The 16,701-nt window shown below is 58.5% G+C and overlaps 4 protein-coding genes across 4 annotated transcripts; 1 reads left to right on the top strand and 3 right to left on the bottom strand.

Annotated features, from left to right (window-relative positions):
- The first annotated feature begins 89 nt into the window (after positions 1–89).
- FA10DRAFT_255883 (Pkinase-domain-containing protein) lies at positions 90–3,292 on the top strand. Its single transcript, XM_025519786.1, has 4 exons — positions 90–554; positions 620–807; positions 883–3,053; positions 3,117–3,292. The coding sequence occupies exons 1-4, from the start codon at positions 299–301 to the stop codon at positions 3,139–3,141; spliced, it is 2,640 nt and encodes an 879-aa protein (XP_025374634.1). The 5' UTR covers positions 90–298; the 3' UTR covers positions 3,142–3,292.
- A 709-nt stretch (positions 3,293–4,001) lies between these two features.
- Positions 4,002–4,970, bottom strand: FA10DRAFT_304205 (hypothetical protein; the record flags this gene model as incomplete). Its single annotated transcript, XM_025525327.1, has 1 exon — positions 4,002–4,970. One exon carries the CDS (start codon positions 4,968–4,970, stop codon positions 4,002–4,004), a length of 969 nt encoding a protein of 322 aa, XP_025374635.1.
- A 1,808-nt stretch (positions 4,971–6,778) lies between these two features.
- Positions 6,779–10,918, bottom strand: FA10DRAFT_269394 (RecF/RecN/SMC protein). The gene is made up of 2 exons (XM_025522741.1): positions 10,285–10,918; positions 6,779–10,218 (listed from the first exon to the last, which is right to left on the bottom strand). The coding sequence occupies exons 1-2, from the start codon at positions 10,873–10,875 to the stop codon at positions 7,147–7,149; spliced, it is 3,663 nt and encodes a 1,220-aa protein (XP_025374636.1). The 5' UTR covers positions 10,876–10,918; the 3' UTR covers positions 6,779–7,146.
- A 312-nt stretch (positions 10,919–11,230) lies between these two features.
- Positions 11,231–16,613, bottom strand: FA10DRAFT_288862 (Pkinase-domain-containing protein; the record flags this gene model as incomplete). The annotated part of the gene is made up of 4 exons (XM_025524240.1): positions 11,231–11,248; positions 11,331–14,350; positions 14,424–14,726; positions 14,789–16,613. The coding sequence occupies 4 exons, from the start codon at positions 16,611–16,613 to the stop codon at positions 11,231–11,233; spliced, it is 5,166 nt and encodes a 1,721-aa protein (XP_025374637.1).
- Positions 16,614–16,701: the final 88 nt, after the last annotated feature.

Raw genomic sequence — 16,701 nt, forward strand, 5'->3', positions numbered from 1 at the left:
GACCAAGGGCAGGCCCTGTGGATTAAATCCGCGCGCACGCGACTGACGAGACGGGCCTCCATAGTGCGCGATGAGTACTATAGCACGGGATCTTTTTGTCCATCTGTCGTCGACTCACCGACTTGCTCTCATTGTCACTATTCTGACGCCGATCTCTCTCTCGCTCTGGGTCACTGGAAATCTGCGATAGACTCCCTGTCGTTGGCGCATCCGTCTCACTTGCGTCCTAATCCAGCCTCTCCGTGGCCGACGTTGTCCTCGCTGGAGATTGCGCGGGGCATGAAGGTATAGGCCGACGATGGGCGGCGTAGAAGGCGATGCCCTGCATCGGGAGCGGGAGGCGAGCAGCAGCATCTATGCTCCCGATCCTGCCCTTTCCCAGCCTCGCTCCACCCACTCGTCGGGTCCGTCGAGCCGGAATGCGAGCAGGCCCGGCTCCTCGGGCGGAGCGGCCGGCCAGACTTCGTCAAGGAGGCACACCAAGCAGCCCGTCCGAATCGGTCAGTATACCCTGCTTCAGACGTTGGGCACAGGCAGCTTCGGCAAGGTCAAGCGTGAGTACTGCTGCGTGGGTCTGTGGTTTGCCTTCAATATGCTGACTTGATTCCATTTGGCACAGTGGCCACCCATTCGCTGACGGGCCATCGAGTGGCCATGAAGATCATCAATCGACGCAAGATTTCTTCGCTGGACATGGGTGGCAGAGTCAAGCGGGAGATCCAGTATCTCAAGCTGCTCAGACACCCCCACATCATCAAGCTGTACGAGGTTATCACGACGCCCTCGGACATCATCATGGTCATTGAGGTGCGCTCACGCTCTGCTCGTCTCTCTCGTATTGATCTTCTGTATGCTGACTTGTCCTTGGGAACGCCAAATCAGTACGCGGGAGGAGAGCTGTTCCAGTACATTGTCGACAGAGGGAGAATGTCTGAAGACGAGGCCAGGCGCTTTTTCCAGCAAATCATCTGCGCAATCGAGTACTGCCATCGTCACAAGATTGTCCACCGTGATCTCAAGCCAGAGAACCTCCTCCTCGACGAATACCTCAACGTCAAGATCGGCGACTTTGGTCTGTCCAATATCATGACCGATGGTGATTTCCTCAAGACCAGCTGCGGCTCCCCAAATTATGCCGCTCCCGAGGTCATCTCCGGCAAGCTCTACGCGGGGCCAGAAATTGACATTTGGAGTTGCGGCGTGATCCTCTACGTCATGCTCTGCGGCCGACTGCCCTTCGACGACGAATACATCCCGACGCTCTTCAAGAAGATCAACGGGGGCATCTACTCGTTGCCCTCCTATCTTTCGCCCGAGGTCAAGCACCTCCTCTCGAGCATGCTCGTCGTCGATCCCGTAAAGCGGATCACCATTGTCGAGATCCGACAGCTGCCGTGGTTCCAAGCCAATTTGCCCAGATACCTCCAGCCGCTTCCGCCTACGCCGGCCGCCGAGCGGACTGGCTTCGACTTCAGCGATAGCACCAAAGTCGAGGGCGGCGAAGGCGAGGTAGAGGCTGCTGGCAGCGGCGCTGGCGGTGCTAATGGCAATGGCCCCGCTCGCAAGTCATCGGGAAGCAATCAACAAGCGGCACCAGACATCGGCTATGTCGAAGAAGAGATTGTCACCGAGCTGGCCGGGAAGATGCTGGGCTTCACCATCGAAGAGCTACATCAGCAGTTGTACGAGCCAGGAGAGAACCAGGTCAAGGTGGCTTACCAGCTTGTGCGGGATCATAAGCGTATGGTACAAATGGCGCACCTCGACGAGGAAAAGGAGATGGAGGGTTTCCTGGCGCAGAGTCCTCCTCCTTGGAACGAGGGTCTCGACGCTCACATGAATCGATCCACAAGCATCCGCCGTAAACCTCACGCACAGCAGCATCCTGCCGATGCTCACGAGACGCCTGCGGCCCCTGCCTTCCACCAGCACGCTGATGGCAACACCAGCATGGATCAGAGCGCGTTCACGGAAGGTGCTATGAGTGGAACAGACGAGGGCTTGGAGACTTTTGCTTCTGAGGACGATGTCAGCCTCACTGACGACGATCACACGACTGCCATCACCGACGACGATGATGACGAAGACGACCTTGAGCCTGCCACACCGGGCCAGAGCGGCATTGCCATTCTCGAGCCGAGTATTCCATCAGTTCGTGCCAAAGAAGCAGAGGCTCACGCCGCATCTATGCCTGCTGCAACGCCTGCTGCAGCACCCACACCCGCACCTGCGACTGCACCCAAAAGGCCGAGGTCGAGGTGGCACTTTGGCATTCGAAGCAGGAGCCCGCCCATGGAGATCATGCTTGAGCTCTACCGCACCCTGCAGGTCCTGGGCATGGAATGGCGAGCGAAATCTCCCCCACCTTCTGCGACGAAGACAGCAGAGACCAACGGCGCCCTTGACGAGTCGGCTACCCATGAGGGAGGGGGCGCTGGTGGGGTGGAAGGTGGAAATACTGACGAGCTGTTCTTCATCGAGACGAGGTGGAAGGTGCAGAGCATCATCGTCCGAATGAACTTGCAGCTGTACCGCGTCGATCAGGCCAACTATCTCGTCGACTTTAGAAATCTCGGCTACGTGCGCCTGCCACCAGAAGAAGAGGAGCAGGCTGGGAATGGACAGGCTTTAAATGAAGGAGAAACGGCAGATCGGTCAGGAGGCGGTAGAAGGATTTCGTTCAGCTCTTCGTCTCAGGATATGACCTCGCCAATCTCCCCGCCATCTTCCTCTTCACATCAGCTTCCCTTCCGTGTCAACGGTGCCGTTTCGAATTCGGCCAAGGAAGCTGGCGCAGACCACGTGAATCAAGTCTCGCTGGAACAAGCGCTCGACGATGCGTACCGCCAGACCTCAACTGCCGCTGCGCCCTCGTCTGAAGAGCCTGCTTCGACCACACCGTCTGTGTTGCAGAAAAGAGTGGCCGAACACGCTGCGAACCCAACAAATACGTCGACAAAGGAGAGCAACGGCGCATCCGCGACGACGACGACTTCGTCTCGACGAGAGATTTCGAGTCCGTTCTTGTTTTTGGAGTGCGCAACGAGATTAATGTGAGTTTCCCCTCCTTCTCCAGACCGTAGAGCATGGATGCTGATCTTGACCCCCTTTGGAAGCGTTGAGCTTGCCGGTGGTGGTTAGAGGATTCTTTTCAATTCGTACATGACGTTACCATTCCACGACATTCATGAGCATTCCCCCTTTCTCGCTTCTTATTCATCCTTATCTGTATTTCCTCTTGGAGCCTCTCGGAACACTGATTGACTGGCCAGTCAATGTTTCCTGCTGACCTAACTGACTCGGGCCTGACACGATGAAAGAAGAATGGGCTTCGAGTTGAAGAGAATCTTCAGATTTGGTAGGACTAGGGATACAGACTTGAAAAAAAGTGAAAGCAGAGAGAGGGTTTGCGTGAGGGATAGTGTGTGCGTGCGCGAGATGGGGGAGGGAGAGGGGATTGAAAGGCGACGTGTATGAAAAGATTATGCAGGAATGCAGGGGGGAATGAAGGGGAGTGGGTGGGCGAGAGATGGGGCAGCTGGCGGTGCATGAATAGATGCGACTTGTTGAATGTGTTGATGGTCGAGGGCGGTATTAGATGAGTTCTGGTAATGATGGAGAAGTTGATGGCGGCGACAAAAATTGTGCGTAAGTCGTCATGAGAAATGATCTTGATGAGAGACCGGTAGTTCTTGCGATGTGTTGGTGTGAGATTATTGCAATGGGAAACCCAATGATCTTTTTTTTTTTCGTTCGTAAAAGATGCGTTGTTTAGGTTGAGCCGGATGATGATGGATCGATCAGTGTTTGAGCTGGGTGATGTTAGATGATGACCAGGACTGATTGACGGCTGATTGCATGGTCCGTGGATATTGGTTGGGATGCTGGTGCGCATGGATATCCCCTTGTTGACGAAAGAAAGAGTGTTGAGAGTGGGTGTGCTGAAGATGGGACGTGGCAGTGGTGATGAAGAAAGTCTTGTTCGTGATTTGTCATCTTTCTCAAAGGGCAAAAGGTGCGGGAGGCTGGAGGTGACTGGGGTGAATGTCGAAGCTGATCTCTTCCACTTCGGTGATCGAAATGCGGTTGGAAGTCTTGCCGTCGGTGACCGAAGGCTGCTCCGGCGTGAGAGCCCTGGGCGTGAGCGCCTCGGCTTCGTCTGAGATACTCGACTCGCGGTCCCTCTGCGAAAAGTAGTCGAGCTCGTCATCGTCAGAGAATCGCATCGAAGAAGACGAGGAAGAGCGCGAGGGCGATGACGGGGGGTTGAGATCGAGGCTGCTGAGAGGAGCCCGAGGAGACCGAGGCTGCACGCGAGGGCTGCCACCGTGAGCTTGTCGCTGCTGCCGGATGCTCGACTGTTGCATCGAAGGGGCTGAGGTGCAGCTACGTTCCATGCTGTTGGACTCGGCCAGCGAAGCCGCAGCAGGCCACCCGGCGGCCCACTGGTGCTGGGCAACAAAGTTGCCGCGACCTTGCCACTGTCGCTGGCGCTGTACGTCAAATTCCCGTTGGGTGGCGACGGGCATCGAGTAGCTCCGGATCATGTGGGCGGAGTTGGCAATGTGCTCTTGCCTTGCCTTGCGGCTGGCGTGCGTTTGCTGCTGCTCGGTGCCGTTGCTCGAGGCGCGTCGATAGGCGTGCGAGTCCGCGGGCAAGCCGAGGTGAATGTTCAAGTGAACGTCTCCGCCGTCCTTGCGACCTTTTGGCGTCAACTGCTCGTCGTTGGCCTGTCGCTTGAGGTCCTCTGCTGGGGGTGCGGGAGGCAGTGGCAAAAAGGGCGACATGGGCAACCTGCCGCCGAGAGCCAGCTTGGCACCAGAGGTCACCTTGCCTCCGCCAATGGCAAGCTTGGTACCTCTTCCAAGGTCTCGATCCGAAGAGTCCTCGACAGCTTCGGCGTTGACAAGTGGGTGCACATCCGAGACGGCTCTGCCGGGTAGTCGTGGGCGGCTCGGGACGACGACCATGGTTGTGTGAAGAGAAGATGGTGAACGGCGAGAAAAGGTGTAGGGGAATGGAACTTTTAAAGCTAGATGGAGGACGAGTGCAGGTGCCGAGAAGAAGTGGTAGGCGTCACAGAGACTGTCGCATCAAAGGATAAAGAGAACGCTCAAAGGGCCCTGGAAGCTCAGGTGCGGTAGGGATGTGTCGAGAAGCGATGGGTTGCCGCGACCAGATCTTAATAGGTAACGGGGCGAGAAAAGGTTGATGAGCGGTGTAAATGCTCGCGAAGGTGAGGTGATGCTGGAGGTCAAGTCGTTTTTGAGAGGTGGTAGGTGTGGTTGGAAGGAAAGGGATCTGCGTTGCCAGGCCCAGGACATCTAAAAGGACGACCGACTACTACTACTACTGAGACGACGTTTTGCAGCGAGCTGCAAGAAGGGGCAACAGCTTCGACCGAAATACAAAAAGGTCGTTGGCGAGCGTTACAAGCTTTGAACATGTCAAAATGATTGTTGTATTCGAACGTCGCGAAGGAATGCTCAAACTGCCTTAATTACATAGGGTGAGAACATGTTTTTTGGACATGTTTTCCCAGGCAGCAGGAATAATGAATATTGCCACCCCCCCTGCTTTCATTTATCTTTGGATTTCTGCTGTAGATATGATTTATACCAGCGTCTTGATAATAGACGCGAGCGCTTAGGGCTGAAATGATAGTAAGGCAGGAGCCGCAAAAAAACACACACATGAGAAGAAGCAGGGTCGTTAGATAGGCCTGCATCTAAGCGAGCAGCGGGAATAATTTCACGCATGTACCCCGAGGCCGACCAGCTAGTCAGGCTTGTATCAGTTTTGACGCAAGCGGTTCGTCGCCACTTAGCAGCACGGTGGAGAAAGGTAGAGTAGAGAAGCTAGTTGTAGCAACTAGTACTATCGTACTCGACAGCGAAATAATGTAGCGAGGTGCTAGCTGCATGTGACGATGATCCAAGGGGGTGCTTTTGCATAGCATTAATTGCAACCACTGGCGGCTGTCCAAATTCCTCCACTGAAAAAATACGGAACAAGTGAACGGGGGTTCCTTTTCATTCTCTGGTTCAGCTGGCAGAATGTCAGAAGACGCGTCACGCTCTCGTCCTTGATGCCAGCCTTGAGAACTGGTTCCACAGGATCCGTCCGTCGACCCACGGTGAACAATGATTGCATGCTTGCGACAAGGTCTCGCCCCGATGCGATTCATGCCAATGGAAATACCTGATCCAGTCATGCGCTTGTGGACTGATCCGGGGGGCGGCCACGACCTTGCTCAAGCTGACTGCGACTCGAAGGAGTGCCACGGCACCGTACGTCTAAGGCTTATATGTGGTTCACGTCAAGCAAACACCTTCTCCTTCCATGTGTTTACTGTAGGTGCCATCGCAACTTGATCCCGCAACTCAGACTCCCCACGACCTCGGGCAAATATGCAGCTATCGCGGAAGCAGGCAGCGGACCGCTGCGTTGGTGTAAGGGTCTCGAGGGCCATTTCTCCCACCCGTAGGGAACGCGGGGGAGACGAAAGTAGTAGTAGCTAGCACTAGTAATGAGAATGTAATAATAGTGTGGTACGCCGGGGAGTCTCTTCATACCAAAAGGCTCCTGTTAGCTAGTAGTTGTATCTTGCACGGTCAAGGGTCGGTCTGCAAGGAGTTGCTTTCCCTCACGCGCGCGCGGGTGTTTTTATTTATTTATTTCATAATGGAGGGTCTCCATTCCGGATGAATACAACTTTAGTAGCGACAGTATTTATAGCGTATCAATTCCAGACGGGTGGTATTTCATAGAATCAAAAGGCGCTATAGAAGCTAGTGTAGTGAAGCTCGAGCAGCATTTGCACATGCCTCGGAGTGCAACTTCGGATTGGCTCGTTGGCTCGTCACCTTCCCGCTCCGTTCCTGGCACCGGGAATCGTTGATAAATCATGTGATGTGATGCCTCTAGCGATATTGTGGCTTCGAAGGACCCCATTTCGCGATGGGAAGATCAAATATTGGTCTTGCAGAGGACCGTGGAATGGCCATTACGTTCACATCGGGATTCGCGTGAGAGAAGAGAGTCTAGATAGAGTACAGGAGACGACCATCGACAATGGGGTGCAGTAGCGTTTTAGTACAGGGGTAGATTTTGAGGACGGGAACGATAAGCGGGGAAGATGACCTATCATGCGACCGCGTCGAGGGGACTGGCAGTTGCAGCGACCGCTTTCGGGTTCGACTTTGTCTTTCTCGATTGGCCGGAAAGGGCTGTGCGATGGTTCTCCTTGTCGGCAGAAGAAGAGCTAGACATGCTCTTCTGGGCCGTCCGTTCCACGATACTCGTCCCGTCTCGGAAGCGGGCCCGAAAGAGGACATTGGCATTCGTGAAAAGGCCCTCCTTCAGCGATACGACAATGAACTGGGATCCCGAGAAGCGGGACTTGAAGAGCTGGCCAATGTGCTGCGTATGAGACAGGTCGAGAGCAGCGTCGATCTCGTCGAGGATGTACATCGGCGCGGGCTTGAATTGGAGGAGCGACATGATAAGACTCAGGGCAATGAGCGATCTTTGGCCACCGCTGAGCTCTGTCAGACTCTGCTTCCACACACTCCCCAGTCGAACTTTGACTTCGAGACCCTGGGTCACGTCCATGCCCTCTGGCGGCTGCAGTTTGGCGTAGTTCCCAGGCAGCAGCTCGCCAAAGATGTCTCCAAAGTCGCCATTGACCTTTTCCCACGTCGTCTGAAGCGCATCCTTCTTGTACCGGTCGAGCTCTTCGATTGTATCCTCAATCTTTCCCTTGTCCTTGAGCACCGTCGACATCATCGTCTTGAGTTCGCTCTCCTTCTTCTCGACGCTGTCGATCATATTCAAGACCTTTGGATTGACCTTCTTCTTCATGCCGCTCTGCTGCTCCTCGAGCTTCTTGCACGTCCTGCCGACCTCGCGCATATTGTGCCGCTCAAAGTCGTACGCAGTGCCTGCCTTTCCAAAGAAGTCTTGCTCCGTCACGATCCACTCGAACTGCGCTTCAAGGTGCTTGACCGCCTTTTCAGCAGTGGCCACGTCCTGCTGCGCTCGTTCTACCTCATGCGAATACTCCTTGATCTTGACGTCCCAGTCGGTTACTTCCTGACGCTTGGCCTTGATGGCACCCCGCAGGCTCTCGAGCTCGTCGTCGTACGCCGACAATGTCTCGCGCTCCTTGGCGAGATGGGCCTCCGTCTCCTCGGCCTGCTGCTGCAGATCGGTAATGCTTGTCTCCATCTCGTCAAGCTCTGACTTTGTCCCCTGCAGGGCAGCCTTGGCCTCTTCAAGGTCGTTCGACGCCCCCTCAATCTCCCTTGCGCTCTCCTCGAGCTCCAATTCAAGCGTCCTCACCTCGCCCTGCCGAGCCTTGATGGTTGCGCCCTGCTTCTGGACGTCGGCCTTGCGCTTCTTGATGTCGGCCTTGAGCTCCTCGAGCTTCGAGTCCTTGTTCGAGTTGAACTCCTCCATTTCCCTCTCGAGCGACTTGACCTCCTCCTTTGCCTGCTTCTGCCTCTCTTTGGCCTCGGAGATGGAAGCAGTGAGCTCTTCAATCTGCTTCTTGCATGCCGCGACCTCGGAGATGATCCTCGTGGCATTGCTTCCGCTCACTTGTCCCTCAAGGAGCGTGACTTCGTGCTTCTTGAGATCGAGCTGCCTCTTGACATTGTTGAACTTGGCAATGGCATCCTTGGCCGCTTTGGCTTCGGCATCACACCGCGCCAGCGTCCTCTTGGCTTCTGCCACTTGTTTGTCGAGCCAGTTGAGTTCCTGCATTTGCACCAAGACTCCCGCCGTGTTTGGCTTGCTGCCGCCAGAGAGAGTGCCCGCAGGGTCGTACACGTCGCCGTCCAGCGTGACGCTCTTGAGCTGCACCTGTCCGTCAAAAGTGACGCGCTTTGCCGTCTCTGCATCTGCACAGATGAGGGTGCTGCCAAAGACGAATTCCATGGCCTTGCACACCTCGTCGTCGTAGCCAACGAGCGAGAGCGCCAGGTCGACCTTACCCGGCGCAAGCTTCTTGGCGGCGCCGATTCGCTCGGCAGCCGCAACGGTGGCAGTGATCTTGTTGAGTGGGATGAGCGTCACTCGCTTCTTGAGCTTGCCATTGGCCAGCAGCTGCGAACCCGTCCTTTCATCCTCGACGACGACATTGTACAGTCGTCCTCCCGCGCACACCTCGAGCGCCGTCGAGAACCTGTGCTTGTCCTGGTCGAGGTTTGTCAGGCTCGCCACCAGGCCCTTGACCTTTGATCGATCAAAGTTTGGCTCCGGGTCCGAGTAGCTAAAGTCGAGAGCGGCCAGACGACTCTTGATGGCGTCGCGTCGTGTCAGGAGCTCAGATACCTTCTGGCTCACCTCGGCGCGCGTCTGCGAAAGGGCTCTCTCTTTGCCTTCGTCCCAGCCCGTCGACTCGACCTGTCCTTGCAGCTGGTCGACGGCGTCTCGAGCATTTGCGAGCTCTTGGACCAGGCCAGCGCCTTCCTTTTCAGCTTTCCTGGCCAGCGGCTCTTTCGTCTTGAGCTCCTTTTGCAGATGTCCGATTCGGAGCTTAGCCTGTTCCACCTCGGTCCCCGCAGCCGCCTCCCTAGCACGAGCATCGGCGAGCTGGCCCATGTAGCCACCTTGGGCGCCATCGCTGGCCTTGGAGGCCATGCCCGTCAGGAGTGATTGCAGCAGCTCATCCTGCTTGGAAAGCGCATCATTGGACCCGTCAAAGGCGGCTTTGAGCGTGCCAAAGGACTCGGACAGCTCTCGCAACGACTCGCCCTTCTCTTGTCGGCTAGTGACGAGTGCATTGAGGGCGACCTCATCAGCCTGAAGCTTCTTGGTCTCCTCGTCGAGCGAGCCGGCCTTGAGATCGAGGAGTGTCTTGGCTTTGACGAGGTCGTGCTGCAGCGCCTTGCTCTTCTCCGTCAGCTCCTGCAGCTTTCCCCCCTTGGTCATTTCCTTCTCTCGTCGCTTCTCAATTGCCTCGAGCTCCTTTTCGATTTCCGACATTTGCCTCTTGAGAGCCTCTTGCGTCTCCTTTGCCTCCTGAATCTGCCTCGAGCGCGTCTCGACGGCGTTGGACTTTTCAGCATGTCGGGCGTGGTGCTGCTGCCATTCATATGCCTTTGCCAGGCGGGTCAAGCGTTCCAGCTCTGTCGTGGCACGCTGGTATTCGAGAAAGGACCTCTTTTCCTCGCGCAGCCTGTCGAGCTTGGGTGTGATCTCTTCTTCTAGCAGCTGTCGTGTCCTTGAGTCAGATACACTGCTTTTTCAATTTGCCCCGCGATAAGACAGAAAACTCACCGAAGAGATCTCCTTGACCTTCTGGTCCTTCTTGCCCATCGTCTTGATGGCCTTTTCCTTGCGGTCCTCAAACATGCGCGTGCCCGCCGCCTCCTCGATCATGCTCAAGATCTCCTGGGGCTTCATGTTGAGCACCTTTGTAATCTTACCCTGCATAATCAAGAAATTGGGGTTGTTGATGTTGAGCTGGACGGACTGAAACATGTTCTGGACGGCCTGTTGCGTGGCCTTGTGGCCATTGATGAGGTACTTGGAGAGCCCACCCATGGCAATCTGCCGCGTCACGGTAATCTGGCCATAATTTTCAAACGACACAGGCGACCGCGCCCGGTCGGTGTTGTCAAACACAATGGTGACCGAGGCCTTTGTGACGCCAGCCTGGCCACGCTTGTAGATGAGGTCCTGGAGATTCGTCGCGCGCACCGCCGACAGATTCGTGATGCCGAGCACAAAGCAGATCGAGTCGAGGATGTTGGACTTGCCGCTGCCGTTGAGACCCGTGATGGCGTTGAAGCTCGCATCAAACCCTGAGACGTGCGTCCGCACGGGGTAGCTCTTGAAGCCATCGATGATCAGCTCCTCGATCCGCATCTTCCGAGATTGCTTCCCTCGGCCTCGCGCTCTCGTGTTGGTGTTGCTCGACCAGTGGCCCTAACTCACTCTCGAAAGTCTAAAAAACGGGTCGCGCGCGTTTTGCGCACGTGACATTTCACAAGAAATCGAGAGTGACAAAGAACAAGGCTTACTGCAGTAGGGAAGTCCAGGCCTCCCCCAACGATCTTACAGGAAAAGCAAGAGAAGAGATGAGCAGGAGTACTTTCCAAAGACCAAGAGGAGAGGGGTGGAAGGAGGATAGGGGGAACCATGGCTGAAAGAAACAAAGTAGAAAGAGATAGAGGGATGAGTCGTCATCGTCGTGACATTGTCTTAAGTCTCGGACGCATCGTCAAGGCTGGATTCCGAGCTGGATTCAAAGCTGGTGGAGCATGTGGTCAGATTATATGCGGTCACTTCATAAAGAGAGAGAGACGACCAGGGACACTCACCTTGAGCTCTTGCAAGACCCTCCTGGCCAGCTGCTGGTACTGCCAGGGATTGCCGCCAATGCGCCGGAACTGCAGCCCGTTGACGCCTAGCAAGAGAGGAACCTTTACGACGTAGATCTCAAAGCGAACAGCCAGCTCGACGGCCTGCGTCGCCGACACGGGCTTCGCAGGCACAGGCGGTGGTGTGGCAATTGCAGGGGCCGGTGATAAAGTGGCGGCGGCGGCGGCATTTTGATTGTTGTTGTTGTTCGAAGGACTCTGCATGAACGAGGGTGCACCCAGAGAGTCTGTCCTCTGTCTGGCTGAGAAGCGCGATCGGCTCCTTTCGGCCACTGGGCTCGATGTGCCATTGGTAACAACCTCTTCGTCTGTGCGAGCAGTGATGGAGCTGGCCCGGCTCCGCGTAGGTGCGGCGCCTCCCTCTGCGTTGTTGAGGGAAGAGGTGATGCTGGCGCTGTCTCCGCCCTGGGAACCTCCGTCAGCCAGCCCCTGGCGGCTTCTCCGCTTGCCCGAGACAAATGACATTCGGCTGGGTTTGCGGCGTGCTTTCTGCTGCTGCTGCTGCTGTGAGGCACCATCGTAGTCTGCCGAGCTGATTCCGGCTCCTGGGCCATAGTTGTCATTGGAAGGGCTCGACGACACTTCCTGCGGCGCGATGCGAGCGTTGCCCTGCCCTCCCGAGAGAGAAGCGTTGCCCAAGGCCTCGCCGCCGCCGCTAAAGTCGAGGCTGGGCAGGTGCACGCACTCGTAGCCACCCCGGATCTCGCGATACTGGAGACCGATGCGGTCCAGTACCCTGACGAGGTCCTGGTGGAGCACCGTGCGGGGCTTTGTGGTTGTCGTCTGGACACTGAACAGACCTTTGAGAAAGACTGGCTTGGATGAGACGGCATCCTGGCCCGACTCGTGGGCCGCACCCGCTGCGGCATCCGTGGCATTTGCATTGGGACCGTCGTGGACGACTCGGCCGCCAGCACCCAAGGTCGCCGAACGCTGAGCGGTCGTCCTTCGTGAAAAGTCGGGGGGCAACGCTCCGACCTGCGATGGTGACATGGGGCCATGCCATCCCGCTCCCAGCCCCCTGCTCTCGACATTGCCTTCGTCGACGGGCGTGTGAGCTTGGCTGGTCGGTGGCGACTCGAGACCGAGACCCGTGCTGGGTCGCCGGGACGACCTCGAAGTGGGCGAGGTAGCCCCGTCAGCCGTCGAGAGGCTCAGAGAATGGTCTTTGCCAGTCGCGCGACTCATCGACGCAGCGGGCGGCGTTCGTGCACTCCTGGACCCAGGCTCGAGTACGGAGCCTGCGCGACGAACGTCGGGCGACCACGTCTTGGTGGGCACAGGCGGGCTCGAAGACGAGGCCGCACCCTCCTCGTCGATCTGCCTCTCTTCGACGCCAGCGAGGCCAGCGCCGACCTGCATGCTCCCTCGCCGTGACACGGCTGCTGCCGGGCTGATGCCGCCGGTGCTCATCCGAGCTTGTCTTCGCTTCTCGCGGCTGTCCAACTCTAGGGGCGTCGAAGGCGAGCGGCCAATGAAGGAGCCAAAGCGACGGGCAAGCATCGATCCGGCCCCCGTCCCATCTTCGCCGCCGCCGCCACCGTCGTTGTTGTTTGGCTGCGAAGAGGAGAGCATGCCGTGGAAGCTCCTGCGCTTGTCTGGCGAAGACGTTGGTTCCCGACGCGCCGTCCTGGCCGTGATCGTTCCCGTTCCGCTCACAGACTCGCCAGCCGGCGCTGACAGTGGCTCGCCTCGATCCTGGCCCGTCGCCGTCGACGTCCTCCTGTTGGTGAGACTCATGCTGCGCTTGTGGTTGTTGACATTGGTGAGAGGCACCTGTCCTCCTTGCTGCTGCTGCTGCTGCTGCGCCTGTTGTGCCTGCTGTGCCTGCTGCGCCTGGCTTGACCGCATCGTTGAGCTGGGTCGCCATGTGCGCGTGGCACTCGCAGGCGTGGTCGACTCGCGGAGGGCGGCCTCGACCTCGTTGCCCTGCGCACGAGCCCTGGGCGGGCCCGTCATGATGGCCATGGGCTGGCTCTTTTCCCGCGACTCAAAGACGGGCGTGGGCGAGGCAGGGATGGACGATGTCGTGGATCGCGCGCTCGTGGGCGGGTTGGCCGGCAGCGCTGGCACCGGGTTCTCACGGCGGGCCGCCGAGGCAACGTGGGAGATCTCAGGGACGCGGAGGGCCTCTTGCGGAATGTTCTCCTGCGGAATGTCTGCAGCCGTGGGCATCGACGACGACCCACCAGCGCCGTCGGGCCGCGAGCTCGCTCCTCCCACGCGAGCACTCGTCGGCGGAGGCGTGGGTCCGGTGAGGGAGATGTTGGAGCTGGCAAAGAACGAGTGCCCGTACAGCTGCTCTCGTTGCATCTTCTCCTGGACGAGGTAGTAGATGGAGAGGAGCGGGTGGTATCCCCTGGTGGGATCCAGCGGCTCTTTGCCTGCACCAGGCCAGGTCGCATTGGGGTTCGTGGCGCCGTTCAAGACGCCATGCGAGAGGCCATTGGCGGGGTCGTCCTTGCTCCCGTTGCTCGAGCCTTGGCCTCCAAATAGAGAGGTCGCACTGATCTTTTTGCGGTAGAAGTCAATGCCCGAGAAGCGCTTGCTGCTCGACGACTTGGTCTTGGACTCGACGCTGCCTCTCGTGCCCGCCCTGCCGAGAGCACCCATGTCGGCTGGCGACGCCGACGAGGGCGTCGTGGCGCCATTGGTGCTGCTGCCCGGCGTGCCTCCATTCTTGCTCTCCCAGGCGCCGAGCACGTTCTGATAGCCCTCGCTGGTGAGCACCTCGACGAGACGGGCCTCGATGTCCTCTGGGGCTCCAAACTCAAAGCCCGTCATGCCCTTGATGACCTCCGGATCGAGGTTGCCCGCCCGCAGGGGCTGCCGTGGTGTCAGGTGTGCATTTGGCGGGCCATCGTAGCCCTTGACCATCCAGGGATGAGACAGAATCTCGGGCAGGGTGGCCCTCTGCGAGGGATTGGTGACGAGCATGCGCGAGAGTATGTGCTTGCATTCTGCAGAGGGAGGAGGCCGATCGTCAGCTAATGCTAATGCATGCCAGCCATAGGGCGTCCGCTGCCCACTCACCACCACTGAGCCAGGCCGGGTATTCGACCTGGCCCTTTTTGATCTTTGCGTGAAGAGCCGGCATGCTCTGGTCGTCAAAGGGGACCTTGCCGCAGACGAGGACATAGAGGACGATGCCGAAGCTCCAGACGTCGACCTCGGGCCCCGTGTACACCTTGGCGTTGAGGAGCTCGGGCGCGGCAAAGTAGAGGGAGCCGCAGAAGGTCGAGAGGTGCGAGTGGGGCGAAAAGAGGTTCGAGAGGCCAAAGTCGATGATCTTGATGTTGCCTGTCTTGGAGATGAGGATGTTTTCGATCTTCAAGTCTGTGGGATGAAGAGTCATGTCAGTTGTGTATGCGATGGATAGCCCACGCGTTCAATCTCACCTCGGTGGACGATGCTGTTTCTATGACAATACTCGAGCGCGCTGCCGATCTGCCTGGCAAACTTGCGTGCAGGCCTCTCCTTGAGACGACCGTGGGAAATGATGTAGTCGAGCATCTGGCCTCCGTTGACGTACTCAAAGACCATGTAGTAGTGGTTGGGGTGGATGATCATCTCGCGCATGCCGCAGACGTAGGGGTGGTGGAGGAGCAGCTGGAGGCTTCCCTCGCGGATGGTGCGCACCTCCTTGGAGTGGTCCTTGGCAGCCGCCTTTGCCAAGAAGCTCGCCGTCGGAGGCGGCGGCCGCTTGTCGCCCTCGGCCCCATTCTGCTTGGGGTGGTGGGCCGCGGCGACAGAGGTATGCCGGGGGATGATCTTGATGGCCACCTTTTCGCCATTGCCCATCTTGACGCCCAGCTTGACTTTGCCCATGCTGCCAGCGCCAAGCGTCTTTCCGAGTGCATAGTCGCCCAGCGTCCTCCTCGTCCGCCGTTCCCGATCCCGGTCGCGGTCACGGTCACGATCACGGTCGCGCTCACGGTCTCGAGACTCACCCTCAGCATGAGTTGGTGGTGGGGGCGGCAACGGCGACTGGGCAGCACCCATCGCTGCATTCGTGGGCGTCTCGGCGCGCGAGGTGCGGCCGCTGGAGGGCGCCTTTGTGCCTTCGCTGCTCCGGGGCCGTGAGGTGGCCGACTCGTGCGAGCCAGGGCCAACGCCGGCGGCAGCAGCGACGGCATCTCGCATCGCCCGCGTCTCAAAGAGGCTCGTCGGCCTCGCGTGCGGCTCAGACCCGGGCGTGCGTCTCGGGATGGGCGCCAGATCCTGCGCGCCCATCGTTGCCGCTGGCGTGGCCGAGGTGGCCTTTTCGAGGTTGCGTGCGGCCCGCTGCGCATGTAGTCTCCGAATGTCATCGATGCTCGATCGATTGCTGTCGGCCAGGGAGCGGGCAGGGTTGGGGTCGGGAGGAGAGACGGCGCTGTCGAGGTTGCTTCGATGCGAGTCGGAGATGGAGAGCGGCGCCGGCTGGGGCTTGGCTGTGCCTGTGCCTGTGCCTGTGCCTGTGTTGCTGGTGGGCGACGCGACGATCATCGACGCAGGTCGCTGCTGGCCACTTCTCCTTGCCGCCGACGACGACGACGAGGATGAATAGGCCGAGTCTTTGGACCCAGCCACAGGCCGTGGAATGTGCTGCGAAGGCAGGTCCAGGCCGGCGTCGTCGCCGCTGGCCTCGGCCGGGGGGCTACTGCTGCTTCCCACGCCGTTGAGGGGCAGGCTGCTCTGCTCGGCGTTGTTTGGCATCGACGAGCCCGGAAGGCCAGGCAGCGGCTTGAGCGTGCCTGGTGAGCGAGTCTCTTGGTCGCTCGGTGTCCGGCGAGCAGAGCTGCTGTTCGAAGACGACGGTGTCCGTCTGACGACGCCGCTGCTGTCGGCTGCAATGGACGGCCCACCAAAGACGTCCTGTTCCTTGGATGGCTGCGGTGGTGCCTGTCGCGATGGAGCGCCTGCCCCTATCGGAGCGCTGCTGCTGCCAATGCTGCTGCTGCTACTCCCCGAGGCTGATCGTCTGGATGGTTTAGCCTCGTCGAGGGCAGCAGTGTCGTTGGAAGGTGCGAGGGGCGCGCTGGCCATGTCCTTGTCGTCTGGTGATCTGAACTGGGAGCCGCCCATTGGTTGATCCTCGGGCACGCTCACCAGGCCTCGATCGCCCGACGCCGCCGTCGCCGCGCCGCCCTGTGCGACCTCGCCCGCGTAGATGCTGTCGAGGAGCTCCATGGCCTCCTGGGAACCAGGGCCGCTCGATTCCCGGATGGCGTGTCGACTCATGCTCCTTTACCGGATCCGTGCGGGCGGCACTGGAAGACCAATGGACGAAAGATGAGGCGATAGGCGGGCTTTGATTCAATTGATGTGT

Source organism: Acaromyces ingoldii (assembly GCF_003144295.1).
Source record: "Acaromyces ingoldii strain MCA 4198 unplaced genomic scaffold FA10scaffold_7, whole genome shotgun sequence".
In the NCBI taxonomy this organism is placed as follows: Eukaryota; Fungi; Basidiomycota; class Exobasidiomycetes; order Exobasidiales; family Cryptobasidiaceae; genus Acaromyces; species Acaromyces ingoldii.